This window comes from Zonotrichia leucophrys, chromosome 10 (genome assembly GCF_028769735.1).
Source record: "Zonotrichia leucophrys gambelii isolate GWCS_2022_RI chromosome 10, RI_Zleu_2.0, whole genome shotgun sequence".
Taxonomy (NCBI): Eukaryota; Metazoa; Chordata; class Aves; order Passeriformes; family Passerellidae; genus Zonotrichia; species Zonotrichia leucophrys.
Window position 1 is genome coordinate 3,076,622 of NC_088180.1, and position 17,037 is coordinate 3,093,658.

Here is a 17,037-nt window from a genome sequence, read left to right on the forward strand (position 1 = left end):
CACTATGGGCTGGACTTGCCCTGCTCTACTGGAACAAAGCCATTGAGCCCTGGGGGAGCAAGTGCCAACCCTAAATCATTTCTTTGATTAATTGTTCTTGGGAAGGAAGAATTCATTAAGCATTCTGCTCAGCAATTAGAAATAAATATATTTTTAGAATGAACAACCTGCCAGAAACAAGTTGTTTCAGAAATATATTCAGCTTGATGCATTTTCCATCAATACAGGAGGAGGAGGCTCCAGCCTCCAGAGGGACAGGCTGGGAAAGGGACACTGCAGGGACAGGCAGGACAGCTCCTTGTGATGTCTGCACCACTCAGGTTCAGCCTGCATGAGAGGAAATAAAGGAGTTTTTTCTCTCTATTCCTATTCCAGCCATAAGGTGGGAATAGATCTCCCTGCTATTTCACAGGAATGTGACAAAGCTATTCCTACACACAGCTGGGGCAGAGCAGATATGAGAGCCATCAACACCCAATAAATAACAACACCACCCTTGTATTTCCACTCTGGCATCAGGCTCAGACAAGCTACAAGGGCAATGAGAAATAACAACCTCTGTAAGGAGTTTGGGACACAAAATTGCCACAGCCCTTAGATGTGAGACATGCAGGGACAGCAGGACAGGAGCTGCTCCAAGGCAGTGATAGCCCTGGCCACTGAAGGTCCCACTAAATGTGGTGGAAGGGTTTATTTTCAATTTTAAATCCGTACTTCAAGGCAGGAGCTCAGCACAGGCTCTGTTCATGCCTGAGCCCAGAGAACCACATGGAAATGTGAGATGGGCACATTGCCCTCCCCACCAGCCTAGGAAAATCTGCTTGTGGTCCTGAGTGCAGAAAAGGGAACCCTAAAAGAACCTAAACATGCCCTGGGATCTGAGAGTCACAGGCACAAAAGACTATTGCAGGCTTTTAAGTTTTGTGCCTTAAAAGAAAAGACAAGTCTTATCCTTTGGTTGTGGTGCCTAGAGGCAAGTCTGTTCCCTGGCCTGTTCTGGGAATGGAGGATGGCAGCAGTGTCTCAATGAATTCCAGCTTTCCCAACAAGAACACACTCTCAGAGGGCCCTCTTCCCTAAAACACAAAACATCCTTCTAGTTTTTCCTTCTGCACACACAGGACCCAATTTCCAGGCCACTGCAGCCTTGTTTCAGCAGGATTCTGGGAATCACATCATTCCCTGGGAACTCGTGCACTTCACATGTTACATATTCTGTGGCTTTCTCTTTTATTATCCAGTCCTGTTAACTCAGAGTAAGGCAAGCAGGTTTTGCTTTTGGTTCCTTCATGGCGCATGTTTCTGTCCTCACAGCTGGCCTGCTTGAGCACAGGAGTGAGGAAGGGGCAGGAAGATGATGTCATTGTTCTCGGGCAGCAGAAATGTCTGTGCTGTGCCTCCAGGGGCCCTAGCTGGGAGGCCACAGGGAGGCTGAGGAAGAGGAGGAGGAAGGTGGGTCAGTGGTGGGGGTACAGAAATGTCTGTGCTGTGCCTCAGCCCAGCTGGGAGGCCCAAGGCAAGCTGAGGAGGAGGAAGGTGGGTCAGTGGTGAGGGTACAGAAATGTGTGTGCTGTGCCTCAGCCCAGCTGGGAGCCCTGGCTCTGGGAGGCCACAGGGAGGCTGAGGAAGAGGAGGAGGAAGGTGGGTCAGTGGTGAGGGTACCTGGGAAAGCTCTCAAGTCACTGCAGTGGAGAACAGCAGAGGGTCTTGGACTGGAGGCCAGGGAAAGCAGGAGCAGATCAGCTCTGCTCTCAAGTGCATCCAACCCCATATTTGCTCATTAGATATTCAGACAGTAAATTAGGGATCTCCTTCAGGAAAGGCATCCTTGCATCAGAAACTGCTGTTTTGTGGGCAAAGAGCAGAAAATTCAGGGCTCTGAACCACTTCCACTGTAGCAAGAGAGCCCCAGGCTGCCTGAATCCTGCCCTGAAGAGGCACTGCACAAGCACCAAGCTGGGAGTGGGATCTGGGACCAGCGACAGCAGTGCAGCACCAGCAGGTCCCTGGGTGGAATTTGGGGTTCCTGTAGGGACACACAGCCTGAGGTGCCTCCAAAGGGGAAAACTCATCCCCAGGGCCATTGTCAGCTGGGAATTTGGCTAATAATGACCCTCATTTCACAGGAATGGTGATCAACCCTCCTGCATCCACAAAAATGTGTGCAGGGATGATCTCACCCAGCCCTGCAGCCAGGCTGAGCTGAGGGAAATGCAGCAGAACCACTGCAGCTCCAGGGCAGGGGCTGAGCAAAGCTGGAGTATCTGAACTGCACTGCCCTTACTCACAGAGTCACCTGCCTGCCTGCAAAGGTCACCAGCTGCTCTGCCAAAGCCTTGGGCTCTTATCAGCTGGGTAGTTTATATTAGCACAAAACTCCTTTATTGGAATATCCTCCCCTCCTCTCCCTGAGCCAGCCAGGGCCACCCTGTGCCTAGGAAAAGCAAGTTTTCCAAGAGCTTGTGCAGAATTCTCTGCCCTTCTCTGTGCTATGCTCCTTTCTGAACCACACCACCAGAGGGATAACCAACCCTGTTCCTTTTCCCTAACTGGGCTGCAGATCTTAGGATCTCAGTTTGGGGCAGGCACAAGTTTCCACTGACCTGTCCTAACTTCAAAGAGGTGAAGAAAAAATCTTGGGCATGGGGGTGTGGAGAGAAAGCAAGGCTGGAAGCTTTGGGCCAGGCTGAGGAAATGGGAGGGCCCAGCTCCTGGCACCTTGCTGAGGTCTCTGACAGCCTGTCTCTGCACCTCTTATCTGGGAGAGGGAGCAGAAATGCTGCCACTCCTGAGAGAGTGTGTGGTGAGCACTGGAAGTGCTTGGGAACAGCTCAGCCCTGTGAGAGCAGCACCCAGACATGCAACACAGACTGCCCAAGTGTCCCCACAGCCACACTCATGGATGGCATTGTCTCCCATCCCAATGGACACACCAACACCTCTGGCATTTCCTCTTCACCTGCAAAGAGGCTTGTGCTGATGGGGGCACTGAGCTTTGGAGGAATTACACTGCTTTTTGTCCTGTTTTTACATCCCAGCTATGGGAAACACAGGCTGGAAATGCTCCTGAGGGGGTTTAGTGTGGGAGGAAGATCAAAAGAGAGGTGGTGGTGGTGGTCTGAAGTGGGAATGCCCCTGCTGTGGCAGCAGGCAGAGGGATCTCTGTGCAGGTGTCTGAGGGCTCAGCTCTCCTCACACTGCTCCCAGCCCCAGCATTGCCAAGGCACTTTATTATCAGCTGCACCCCCGATGTTACGCATTCATTTCCACAGCAGACTCATTCACACACACAACACAGCCACCCACATGCAGCAATGGCTAGACAGACACAAAGCATGCAGCAGCCAATTATTTGGGGTGGGAACAGCTTGCATGAGCTCATGATGAAGCTTAGCCTTAATTCTGCTGAGCTGGAGAGGCTGGAGCTGTGCTCTGCTCTCCTGACTGACTGCGGAGCGCAGAGCAGGGCAGATGATGTCAAGGCAAATCTTTTTTTGTCTGCAGTGCAGATTTGGCTGTGTGAATTTACTTGCAAATGAGGCTTCCAGATCCCCTGTTGGAAAGCAGGAGTCCTAGGCCACAGCCACAGCTGCCAGTGTTAGCCCAAACTGCTGCTCATGCTGCAGAAGGGGCTGCCTGGCTTTGCAAGGCTTGGGCCCAAGTTCCAGCAGGATGTGCAGGCAGGGAGAAGGCAGTGGGACTGGCAGAGGGATGAGGGAGCAGTGCTGTGCTGCAGAGGAGCCCATCACAGTGGCAATAAAGGAAGGAGACCCCAATAGTGCAGCTTTCCCTGTGGTTGCACAAACTGAGCCCCAAAAGCTGTCCAGAAGCACTCAGGGTTTAGCAGAAGCCATGGACACAGCTGGAGTTTGAAGCACATCTGTGAGCCAGGGTTTTGTCTCATTCCCAGGCACAGCACACACAGGGAACTGCCCTGACCCAGGCTGGCCTGGAGCACACTGGTGTTTGCAATAAAAGCCAAGGGTCACAGCACATCACCTCAAGATCCAATGTAGGAAATGGATTTATAAAAAATTCTCAAAGCTTGACCGAAGCTCACATAGTGTGCATTTATATGCAAACTCTGAAATAAGAAATGCTGACTTAGAAATGCCATAGAATAGGACAGACATTGTTGAGAGAGAAATAGAACTAGGGTTCTCTTCTGGTTCAATCCACCAGCCACCCAGCCTAAGGGATGTTTGCTAGAGCTCCCACACCACAGCAGGACAGCCACCTCACAGCTCCTGTGCCAGGTACTTGGGAGTGTTTCTGAAGTCAAGAGTCACATATTCCCAAAGCAAAGGGAAGCACACTTGCAGTACACATGACTGGTGAGGGAAAGATGGAACATTTTCTTCTTAGAGCATCTCCAAACCCCATGCAGGAGCTGCACAATTCTCATTTATGGACATAAAAGGTAAAATCCATCTTGCCTGTCTCTCCATGCAGGTTTTTTTCCCATCTTTTTGCAGCCTAGCTCTAAACCTGCCAGACAATAGAGCACCATACATGGAACTGGAGAGTACTGGTAATCTCTTCCCTTATCAAGACACAGGAACTGATGATTCAGAAATCCCCTATTGGTGCACAGCTCCAGTGCTTTTTGGGGTCCTGATAAAAGATGGACAATAGGTGAGACCAAATCTACAGCACTACACAGAAAAGGAGAATCCCAAAGAAATCCTCATGAAACTGCCTGGTAGAGACAAACCCACCTTTGCTGGTATCTCCTCTGGCATCTGCTGTTACATTAAAATATTACAGAGTCCCCCAGCATCTTTCATGACCCCTGGCAGCACCATTAGCCCTTTTCTTAAAGCTGGAGAAATCAAAGCATGGAGAATTCAGCTCAGGATGGCTCCAACCTGTATGCCTGACATCCCTTCCAGCTTGTCCTTCTGTCTGCCAGGCACTGCTTGTCATTCCAGGAGCATGCACAGCTAAATGAGCACGATACGAGTGCTTTGTATGGGCATCAAGGAGAACAGACCATCATCTGCAGTCTAGACTGGTCCCTCCTCCTGCCCTCCCCACCATTCACAGGAAAATAGGGATGGAAAAATATATTCCTCTTGTTATTAATAGAAGTGTAACTTGTGCATGCATTAGGACTTTGAAGTGAAGGGGGAAAGGTGAAGTATTAAGAATTTGTGCTTAATGAAAGTGGGTTTGCTATTGTTAAAAAAGCTGCATGGAGCCAGGCATCATTATCTTTTCTCTTATCTCCTGGGCTGCTGGGAGAGCTGGCCCAGGACATGGCAGGAGTGAGGCTGGCACTCAGAGTGTCCCTGAGCTGGCTCTGCACCTGGGCACAACGGGCACAGGGAGGGGCTCCCCTGCCCCCACAACTGCCCAGCTGAGAGGTGCCAGCAGAGCTGAGTGAGCCCCTTGCCCTGACACCCCTGGGAAGGCCAGGATTTGTGGAGTGGAGCCCCCCAGTCTCTGGAATGCTGCTGTTATCTCCTCCCAAGAGCTGATAACTGCCAGAAGCTGCTTTCCCACATCCAGCACATGCAAATGGATCTCCCAGGGTTTTCCAGGGCTTTCCATGCCTTCCCTGTCTCAGGTGAGGTGAGGATCCCACTGTAACAGTGCCCAGGCTCTGACCAGGAGCAGAAGTGACTCCCAGCTCCCAGTGGGATGAGGGAGCAGTGCCTGTGCTGCAGGCACGGCAGAGGAGCCCATCACAATGGGAATAAAAGAGGGGAGACCCCAAAAGTGCAACTTTGCCTGTGGAAATCCTGTGGAACCCTCCTGATTGCCTGGCACTCACAAACACCCCAAAAAACCAGGAGTTAGAGCTCCTGCATTGTGTCAGCTGGCAACCTGCAGCTCCTCTCCTGCCTCTGAGCTCTGGAACAATGGATGCACACACACAGACAACCTCTCCATCCAAAGAGGCCGCGAGTTAAATCCTTAATTAGCACATTTGGACGAGTCACCACAAATGAGATTAGCACTGTGCAGCGCTGGGGAAGCTGCTGTGCCCCTGGAACGTGCAAGTGGTGGGCCCTCAAGCTGACCTTGGAATTCCCCCTTGGCTGCTCATCTGCTTTGCTCTCACACACTGAGTTCCCCTGCTGCCTGCAGCATCTCCTCGGGAGATAAGAGCCTGCTTCTCCTCCAGCCTGCTGCTAACACCAGGCACGCAGTGACCACACTGATACTGCACACAGTGAATAATTCCAGTTGGGAAAGGGACTTCCCAGCTAGCAAAGCATTCAGCATGGAGAAGGGGCAGGAAAAGGTCTCTCTAAGAGCACCTTGCAGCCCAGGACACATCTGCTCCCTCTGCTGTGTTTCTGGAGTCCTGAGTGCTGTGTCTGCTGACAAACCCGGGCTTGGTGCTGTCAGCACTGCAGAGCTGCACGGAGCCAAGCTGCATCCTGCTGTGCCCTGAGCCCCAGCAAAGCCCAGCCTGCTCCAGGGGGCCTGAGCACTCCTCATGCTCATCCAGGACAGCAGCCTGCACTTTGAACGGGCAGGGATGCCTGGGTAGGAGCCCTTGTGCTGCCCTGCAGGCTCAGGAGTGCCAGGTTTACAGCCAAGGAGGGCTCAGCTCCGTGGGGATGAGCTCTGCAGTGCTGCTGGGGGGAGAGGTCACCCAAACGTTCCTTCAGAAAGAACTTAAATCAACCCTGCTCACCATAATGGCTCTGACTCTTGAGGAAATCTCCTCAATCTGCAGACACTCAAAAGGCAGTGATGTCACCAGCTGGGGGCTGGCTGTGGACACTGCACCTGCATGCACAGCCACAGGAAAGCACGTGGGACACACACCTGGGAAGGAGCAGGACAGCACCTGCATCCTTCCACATGGAAATAAGCCCATGCTTTGTTACACCCCCAGCAAGGGACATGAGATCTGCCAGAGCTGCTGATGTTCTTAATTCCTCCTCCTGTTCTGGAGTTGTGGGAATGCTCTTATCCCTCCTCACAGCCTGGCCTGTGCTCATGGCACAAACACTTTGGGGGCAAATCTCAAGTAGCCACTTCTCTGCAGCCTGACCTTTCCCTCACACTCAGCAGTGGCAATGGGCTTTTTGAAGTTCTCAAAAGGAGCTGGCACCTTGCTTTTTGAGTGACATTCATCTGTAGGTAAATTGATTTAATAGCTTGTTAGAGTGCCAATTAGAACCAACAATAACTCAATTGACCTATAACTGCCTTGGCACCAACACAGCTTTCAAAAATAAGAGAAAGGAGGAAATCTCTGCTCTGGCAGAGATGAGAGCTCAGATAGTTGGTTTTGAGAGCAAACTGAGGGATTCATGGGCTTGCTAATGAGATGCTCATAACACATCAGAAACAAAGACAAATTTCAATGGTTTCAAGCTAAAATGACACTATGTTATCTCCAGACAAAGATCACTCTTTTATCTGTATAATAAATGGATTTCAGTGCAGCAGCAGCGACTCTAGAGCAGAAAAAACCTCAGTGCCACAGAAAGCACTAGCACAGTTACCTAACCAGAATAACACTGGATTGAAACCCCAAGTTTGCCTCCTTAAAATAGTGCTGCAAAGTCCTACACTGACTCTGTGGGTTTTACCCTCAGAAACCACATTTTTCCTTCAAATAAAATCTGTTTCATTCTCCTGCAGTGGAGATTGTGCTTCCAGACAAATTCATCATGCTAAATGCTTAGGTCTGAGGATTGAGATCTTTCAAGTTTAAAAACCAGAAAATGGGTAGCTTTTGTCTAAGCATTGGCAGTGTCCAAGGATAAGGAGAAGGATAATGTGGAAGGGTTTTAAATTACTGGGAAAAATGATCCATTCTTAAGTCAGGAAGGGGATGGAGAAAACTGAGATTGTTGGAAGAGTCAGAAGGACAACAGAAACTAAGAATATGTAGGAGGAGAAGGAATTGATTTGGAGAGACCCATCCAGAGAAAAAGCTGAAGGGTAAGGATGGAGACTGGAAGTGGATGAGTAAATGCCAACCCAACAGACTGGAACATGGCAAGGGGTGAGGGGGAGAGGTATTACTGCCAGCAAGGTGGAAATCAGTGATCAGATGAGAAAGAAGCTGGATATTGGCATCCAGGACTGGCTGGACAAGACACCTGCCACAAGGAGCCTAGAAAATGGAGATGGCACTGGTGGGATGAGAAAGACAAACTTCAATTTTGATGGGCAAGACAACAGGTTGGAGAGAGTGGGGCTGAGGGTGAGAAGGAGAAAACAAGCAGGAGTTAGAACAGGCAGAGTGTGTTTCCTTTGGAGCCTGGAGTGGCCCTGGAGTGTGGTGCAGCCTCTTTCCTTTGCTGTAGCTCCCTGCTCCAGGCACTGCTTCACTCAGAGCAGAGGGCAGTGCCTTGAACAGCTCCACACCTGCTAATGAACCCAGAGATATGCCAAAGGGAGAGACTGAGCTGTTCTGAAAACCCTGAGAACTGTACAGAACACTGCATTAACAATCAGACTGCAAAGTCAAAAGCTCAGGGTAGGAAGAGCAGCCAGGAGCTTGGCTGTGCTGTTACACTCAGGCCATGATCAAAGCAGGGCTTCCCAGAGAACTCCTGCCTCCTCCAGGGTGGGAGGGTGCCCTTGGGGCATGTGTGCAGGAGGGGATTTTCTGTAGGAGCCCATTTCTTGCCCAGAGGAAGAGAGGAGGAAGTGCAGGTGGGGTGTGATGGCCAGGGCAGGTGAGCAGAGCCCCAGAGGCTCCCCCTGTGGCAGAAAGCTCCTGCAGAAGTGTCAGGCAAGGAGCCCAACCCCAAACTGTAGCTGCAATAACACTGAGATGAGGATGGGAGAGAACACCATGTCATTGTTTACAGCAGTGATTATTTTTTGCTATAACAACAGACAAACCAACAAGTAGCAGAGGCTTGGGAAGAGGGTGGGAGGGATGGGCCCATTTCCCAGTCTGGCTGCTCACAGAGCCATCCTAAGAAATGGTCCAAAGCAGAATGTGCCCAGCCCCCTGAAGGCACCCACGGCCCCTCACACACTCCTCAGCAGCCCCTCTGAGTGCCCTGGGGCCCATTCACTCCCTGCAGAGCCCCAGGGCACAGCTCTGGCCCAGGGATGCTCCTGCTCTGCACAACTGGGCCTCAGTTCCACCACACCCAGCTCAGGGATGGTTTTACCTCAGTCCCCACCAGGCTGGGCCACCTCACTATAACCTGGGATGATATTTCCAATTTCCTTGCTGTCAGGAAGTGAATTGAACATTTATTGTTAGCACAGTCAATATTTTGTAATGCCATGAGAAAATTAATCTTTTTTTTTCTTCACATCAGGATCTGAATAAGATATAATAAATAAGATATGTTATCTTACAAGAAGAGATGGAGAAAACATTAAATTGTTTTTCCCAGAGGAGCCATCCCTGAGTGTACTGAGGGAGGAGCTTCTCTGGGAGAGATAATGTCTTCATCTGTTGGCAGAGACTGGTATGAAGGGCCTGGCTTAAGTTTATGCAAAAATCTTAACCATTCTTTGTTAAATCACAATGCTTGCTCTACTATTTATTTATGTTATTTTATCTCATTTTCTCCATATGAAAAAACATAATATTAGTCCTAACATATTTGACCATGGTGTTCCACTGAGGTGCTGCCTTTACTGAGGCCTTTCTGTTTTCCAGCTCAGGCATGTGTTCATGTTTCCTACAAAAAGCTGGACTCCCTCATGGACTGGCTGGTATGGGATTATTTATCCTGTCTCCTGACAGTGAGCTGGGGCACACAGCCTGCCTTGCCTGTGGGCATGGGAAGTATGGATGCAGGAGTTTCACTCCCTTAGCTCAGTCACATGTGGAAGAGGTTTGACAGTGACTTCTGTGAGCCACTGAGAAGTTTGGTAAGAGGATCCCTGTTCCCCCTTGAAAGAGTTTTCTACCAAGGTCGTTGACATAGAAACCAAGAAAGAAAGAAGGATAAATAAAAGAAACCTGCAACTGCCTATTCCAAGAAGCACTTTGTAACCAATGAGTAAAGTGTAAACTTATGAGTTTTGTAAGAATGTATAAAAAGATGCATGCTGTAATAAAATAAGGTTTGAAGCCTTCTGAAAATGGAGTGTGTTGCTTTTTACTGTGACTGTCTCAACTATGACAGTCACAGAGCCATGGTTCTTCTGCAGCCTGACTGCAAGTCCACTGAAGAACAGAGACCAATCCATGTGTTCAGCAGAATCTGGATTATCCTCTGTATGATTCCTGTTGGAATCCTCTCGTTCTGCCCCAGCAAAGTGCCCGGGCAGTTGGCTGGGAAGTTCTCTGCAGCAAAGGCAGAGGGATCTGTCTCCAATCTCCATGTGCTGTGCAGTGCTCCCCTGCCACCCCAGGGCCACACCATCACCACAAAGAGGTGTGGGATCTCAGCACCTCAGGACTGAGGTGCCTCGGGAGTCCTGGAATGTTGCCAGAAGTGTCTGGTGGCTGGACTTTGATCCTACACAGGAGACGACACCTGTATGAGGATAGGAGGGTTTCACTGGGGTGAATGGTGAAGGGATCAGTTAGTTAGAGAGTGAAACACAGGGTTTAGGATTTCTGTACAGGGGGGTTTAGAGAAGTAAGATGGAGGAATTGGGGCGTGTCCTGTCCTTCTTCTTCTTCTTCTTCTCCTCCATCTTCTGTGGTGATGGTGGCACTTTGAGATTGGTTGTTACTAAAAGTGCACTGGGCAATAAGGGTGAAAGGTATTGGGGAAAAATGATAAATATTGTACACGTAACTTTGGGTATAAAGATAGGTGACCGCCCGGAGGGCGGGGAGTGTGCTCATGGCTGGCTGCTGAGCAGAGCTCTGTCGGGCCGAGAGAAAATCTTTTAGATAAACAATTAATAAACACCGAGACCGAGAAAAGAACTGAAGCCTCTTCTCGTCCTTTGAAACGCGGCTGCCCCAAGGCCACCCCGGGCCTTTCCAGGCCCTCCAAACAGCCAAAAACCGGACAAAGAGGAGGAGAAGGGAGCCCAGCCTGGCAGCTGCCCCCTCCAAAGCCAGGCTGTTGGCACTGCTGTTGGAGTCCAATGGCAGGCACAGGTCCTGCCAGCAAAGCCACTGCTCCCTGCCCCTCCCTGAGCCACAACTCCCAAGTGCTGCACATCCTGCTCCGTGCTGGGCACCTGGAGCAAAGGGAGAGTCACGGACTCAGGGTTTGGGCGTGGGCAGGAGCGGAGGGAGGGCAGCACAAGGAGCAGCACTTTGGGCAGGAGATGGACAAAAGGGAATTATTGCCTCAGAGCAGGGAGCAACCCCCACCCAAGGGGGCTGCCAAAGCCAGTCAGCACTGCTGGACTCTCCACCAATTGTTTACCCTTCTGAAGCACGGGGAAAAGCCTCCCAGTAGAACAGTGTGCGCAGCCAGAGGAGTGCTCAGAGAAGCACTGGAAATCAGGTCTGCTCAGGAGAGTGGCAAAGGTAAACACATCCCTCCATTTCTGCTCCATCCCACAATGCTACAGGGTTCAGTTCTTAGGGCTATAATTAGCAAATCCCACTGATTCCCCCCGAGAAGGGAGGCTGAGGGACACTGCAGCACGAAGGGAAGCAGTGATTTTGTTCTTTCCCCTTATACCTCCCACCTGAGCACCTGCATTTTGCTGCCACAGAAACCTCCCCAGGGTCCCAGCAGCCAGGGAGTGCTGGCAGAGGAAGCAAACCAAAGAAAGGATCTGTTTGCACACAAGTATTCCAAGTAATGGAGAGCAGTGAAAAGAAGAATTCTAAAATCTGTAGTTGGGTCTGCTATCGAGTGGAATGTTTGCCATTGTTTTCAGAGAGACAGCAGCTCCTCTTCACTGTGAGGAAGTTAATAGATTACTGGGCAGTGAATAATGTGCAGTTCTATTTACATCCACTGCTGGGACTATTTTGGGCCCTCAGATAGTGTATCTGTTCTCAGGTCTTTCTAAAAGCAGCATGCTACACTTTTTTTGCAAGCAATTCTGGGCAGCAGCTCCAACCATATGCTTCAGTCAGCTACGAACTAGACAGATCATTGTTTGTTTGGAATTTTTTTATTAAACCAATTGTACTGGATCAATGCTTCCTCTAAGCAATAAAATACAATTCTGGCTACGCAGTGGAAGAGCTTTCAAAGTCACAGATAAATCTTGATCTAGGAAATACGGTGTGGCTCTGCACTGATGTGCAATCAACCACAGATGCAAATGAACTCCAGCTGCCAGCACACACATCTGCACCTCAGAACGGGAGCCAGGATTCTTAATTTTCATTAGAAATTGCTAAGACACCTTTTAAGTGCTTCTAGAACCAGCCCACTGCATTAGTCAGGAGTACTCAGGGGCACTGAGCTTGATTTTTATAAAGGTCATTTGATGTCTTTTCCCCTCACAATGGACTAAAAGCAGAGATCAACAGAGCCTGAATCTATATTAATTTGTTTTACTCTTGGAGGGTCATAGATTTGCCACTGGAATTAGCCCTGTTAGATGCTAAAATGGTAATTTAATGAGACAATGATGAAAGCCTCTGTTCTATTCCAAACCAGGAACTCCTCTGGAAGCAGAAGGAGCAGCGACTCCGTGGAGTCGGGGAACTGCACCAATGTCATTGCACAGCAGTGCCTCGGCCTGGAGTGTTCCATGCAAACTTCCCAGCCCCAGCTGCCCGGAGCCGGCAGTCACGAGGGCTGGAGCCCTGGAGATGCTCACAGAGGGAAGGCAGCTCCTCCAAAGGCACAGAAAGCCAGCTCGGGGTCTGAACCTTTCCTCACTTGAAACTTGACCAGCAAATGCTGCTGCACAGCCTTGGTGCCAGCCAAGGGCAGGATAATGGAGCCTCCAGGATGCCGAGGCTCCGGGATCCGCAGCCGGCAGGAATTGCACTGCGCAATTCCCCGAGCACACAACACCCTCCTTTGGGGCACACATACAGCTCTTGCAAATATTTTGATAAGATCTGCTCTTTGGTGCAATCTGCTGCATTTCAGAGGTCAAAAAAATGTTAGCCATATTCATGGGAGCTGTTTCCAAGAGATATTCTTAGGCAGAGGGCAAGAGGGAACACAAAGCCCAAACAGAAGGTGGGAGGGCTCCCACTCTTCCCCTTCACTCAGCCATTGTCCACAGGTCACTTTCCATGGAAGCCCATGCTCTAAGCAGCATTCCTATCCAAACAGATACTGCAGGTGACCTAGAAACAGGGGTGAACAAAGCCTCCCTGGAAATATCCCCCCTGAGCAGGCAGTGGTGCATCCAGCTCCTCCTGGCCTTGGCACACGGCTCCAGACACTCACCCCAGTGCCCCGGCCCAGGGGACAGCAGGGACACAGCCCGTGCTGCTGGGCTGGCTGGGCTGGGCCAGGCTGCTACACCAGCTCACAAGGAAACCAGCCCACCTGGAATGTGCCCACAGCACAGACAGCAGCTCCCTGTGCCCTCCCAGCCCCATCAGGGCAGGGGCTGTTATTAACACCAGGAGTCACCCACGTACCCACGGAGCTGTGCCCGCACAAACAGCTCAGTGCCAGCAGCTCTGTGCCATCATCTGGCTGGGGGAGCCAGGGCTTGCCAGCAGACTCCATTCCTCTGGGCAAGGCCCCATAGCCAAGTGCCTGAGGAAGGAACAGTTACCTCATCATCTTACAGAATAAGCACTGGTTCTGTAGGAACCTTAAAATCCCAAACTCTTGGGTACATCTCACCTTGGGCAAGGTGGTTACCTCATCTCCTGCTGCTGAAGTTTGCCAGGCTGGTTCTGTGCTGAAAACAGGCACAGATATGGAAGGGAATAAACCCACTACAGAGACAGAAGGACATGGAAGCTGAACACTGCTTTTGCCTAACTCCAGATCCAACGCAGAGCCCAAACCCCAAATTTCCTGCGGGTGCGACACGCAGAGCACGCCTTGCTAGAATAACCCAAGAAAACAGAGCAGTTAAACTCCAACTCATGGCAAATACTGCAAATACAGCTGAGAGTACCAAACTGGTTTTGCTCTTTTGAAAGCTCCTCATTCTCACATTTCAGTGTTTGGGAGCTGTGACTTGGTCAGTCTCACTGGGAGGCAATTTTCTCCTGGTTCCAGTGTGGGATTGGGTAAGGCTGTGCTTGCAAGGACTCTGCATCATGCTGTAGCTGCTGGAAACCCTCCTAAGCTCAGTCAGCTGTGTGCTTGGGACACTTGAATGCACTGAATTTAAATGACAGTGCAGTCTTCCAACTCACAGAGCCTTCTAATAACATTTGTTAATCCAAGCAAATATCAAGGAATCTGGTCAGTGCCAGTGCTGAATCTGCTAAGCATGTGGGCTGCTTGCTAAATCCCTAATAGGTGGTGTCAGGAGGTTTCTGTCATTCCTGCCTTTGGGAGGCCAAATCCACCCTGAAACTCCTTCCTGCAATTATCTCACTAAGTGTATTTGTGGGAATCATGCATGGTTCCTTGCAGAGTGCACACATTCAATAAAATCATATAGTGTGACAAAGGTATGTTTGAATAATATTCTTCTCCTGTGTGCTTTTAAATGTGAGATGTAAGCCCATTGTAATTAAAGTTGAGGCAATAAACCTTAGGCATTGATTGCACTCAGTAATTAATTATTGATTGCAGTGCTTTACATGCATATTGCAGAGGACAGTTCACCTGTGCAGCAGACAGTACTTTGCCCAGAAATACCCAAACACAGCCCTCTATGCAGGACCATACAGGACTTTACCAAAACTGGCTCTAGGGTTTCCAAGTTCATTCCCTTATTAACCTCCACGGAAATGTTGGTGTGGAGTGAGAGCAAGCATTACTTTGGCAAATCAGTGTTAACTATTCCCAATCCAAACCCATTTTGCAAATGAGGATGCACAGATGCAAAAGGGGCTCTCTCTCTGTTAAGAACCTTGTTAATGAACCTGCCATCCCCTGCACATCCCAAATCCTGAAAAGCCATGCTGCAGTAAAACACCTACACAACAGCAACAGTAGCAACATCCCTGCCTAACTCTTGGGAAGGAGCAGGGAGAGGACTTGGAGGTGTGAAAATGGGAAGCATCAATCAGGCAGAGCATCCATGGAGATGCAGGACTAGTTAAGATCAGAGATCTAAAGTTGTGCATCAGGTGGGAACAGTTTTTCCCATTTACAACAAACTTAAAGAGAGCTTTTCCATCATAAAACCCAAAGACAATTGGTTCAAAAACAATTTAAAATTACTAATAGTGTGGGGACACTAAAATTAAGGTGAAATGTAAAGGAAATCTGCAGCTTGTTTGAGTGGAGCAGATCTTGGCTGTGTCCTCAGCTCCTGTGGCTGGGAAATGACCCAGGAAAGTTCTGTTGGGGTGGGTGCCCTGTGCAGGAGGTGCCACGGGAAGGGGCTGCCCAGCTGTTTTGGAGTGGGCTGGGAAAAGGGGGGGTTGGAAATGGGGGATGTACCTGAAGTCGCTGTAGGGATGGATGATCCAGAACCCGGCAGACTTAACTCTTTCCTGCTCCCTCTCCACGGCCTTCTGGCTGCCAAACATCCTCAAGGAGAATTTGTTGACCCCCGGCTGGAGCATGGCCCCGAACTGCCTCTGCATGAAACCGGCCTGGCCGAGCCTCTGCTCCTCATCTGGGGTGATCTGGTCGCACCCTCCACCTCCCTCCACTTTGATGGAGGTCGAGGAGCAGGCCCGGGGGGGCGGCTGCTGGGGCTCCGGGGGAGAGGCGGGCGGTGGGGGCCCAGGCAGCCCCTGCTCCAGCTCCCCGCTGCCGGGGGGGCTCTTGTCCTCCCCGGGAGAGGCCGGCTCCCCCTCGCCGCCGATGAGCCGCTTCTCCTCGGCCGCGTCGTGGAGGTGCCTGCTGGTGAGCGAGGACAGGCTCCCTTTGAAGCGGCGGCAGTCCCCGTTGGTGCTGGTCTTGGCGCCCTTGCCGCCGGCCTCCGTCTCCAGCAGGCCGGGGTCTCCCCCTCGGCCGGGGTCCCCCCCGAGGGCCCGGGTGCTCCCAGCAGAGGGCGAAGGCAGTGGCTTGAGCCTGATGCTTTTCCTGCGGGTGTCCTTGTCGCTGTCATCCTCCTCGTCCATGATCGACGCCTTGGGTCCGATCTGCTGGGGCAGGCTGTAGAGCCTCTTGCGCATGGAGGGGGGCAGCTTGTCCATGGCCGCTGCTGCTGCTGCTGCTGCTCGGGGACAGGGAGAGACCCCCCCGCTCTGCCCAGCGAGGGGAACCGGCACTGCCCCCAGGCCCCTGCCCCCGGCTCACGGGGCACGGGGGACCAGGGACTGGCGTGTCATCTCCTTACCGGGCTGTGGCATCCACAGGCTCTGCATCAAAACACAGGCTCTGCATCCAGAAGGGAAGGGAATGAGAGGAAAAAAAAACCGAAAAAAAAAAAGAAAAAAAAAAGAGGGAAGGCAAAAAGCTCCCCCTTCTCCTCCGTTGTCCCGATTTGGCTACTTGCTGCTTGTTTCCCCTTGGTGAGTGTTACTGCAATCCCTGTCTGCTCAGATGCTGAGCACTGGGCAAGTAGTCTAGAGGAGAGCCACACACTTCTGGCTGGAAGGCGAGGGAGGGCGGCAGCGGCGGCAGCAGCCGCCTTGCCATGTTGGCTTCGAGATGCAAATGTGCCGTGGCTCCCGGCGGGCAGACATCATCCGGAAAGCGAAGCTCGAGCCTCAAACTCCTCAACCTGCCGGCCAATAACACAATGAACTGCAACCTGCAGCGGCCACCGCTTGCTTACATCACTGTCATCACTTATTCCTCATGCAGCCCCTGCTCCTGGGAATATTCATGAAGCGATCCCATTCTATTGGGTTGCCATAGGAGCGACTACAGCGCACAGGCTCTGCCTACCTGAGACAGCACCCGGGCTTCTTAAAGGGGCAACGCCCGGCAACCGCGGGGCTGCTCCGCCACCGCCGCCGCGGGCACCGCGCCCCGGGCGCTGCGGGCACCGGGCAGCGCCGGCCCCGGGCCCGCCCCGCCTTAGCGGCCGCGGCCGCCGAGCTGCCGCCAGCTCATCAACAGCAGCATCGTAAACATGACAAAGTAAATAAATAGGAGCGAGAATATTCCTTTTTCTCTCGGATGCGGGCGCTCCCTGCTCCGCCCGGAGGTGTGGCTGCTGGGGGCA

At 51.4% G+C, this 17,037-nt stretch overlaps 1 protein-coding gene across 1 annotated transcript in view; it reads right to left on the reverse strand.

The window, feature by feature from the left end:
• Positions 1 to 16,718, reverse strand: part of HCN4 (hyperpolarization activated cyclic nucleotide gated potassium channel 4) — a 106,337-nt gene extending 89,619 nt beyond the window's left edge. The window contains exon 1 of the mRNA XM_064722202.1: positions 15,357 to 16,718. Within this exon, the coding sequence (XP_064578272.1) occupies positions 15,357 to 16,060 (704 nt within the window). The 5' untranslated portion in view covers positions 16,061 to 16,718. The remainder of the gene's footprint in view (positions 1 to 15,356) is intronic.
• Positions 16,719 to 17,037: the final 319 nt, after the last annotated feature.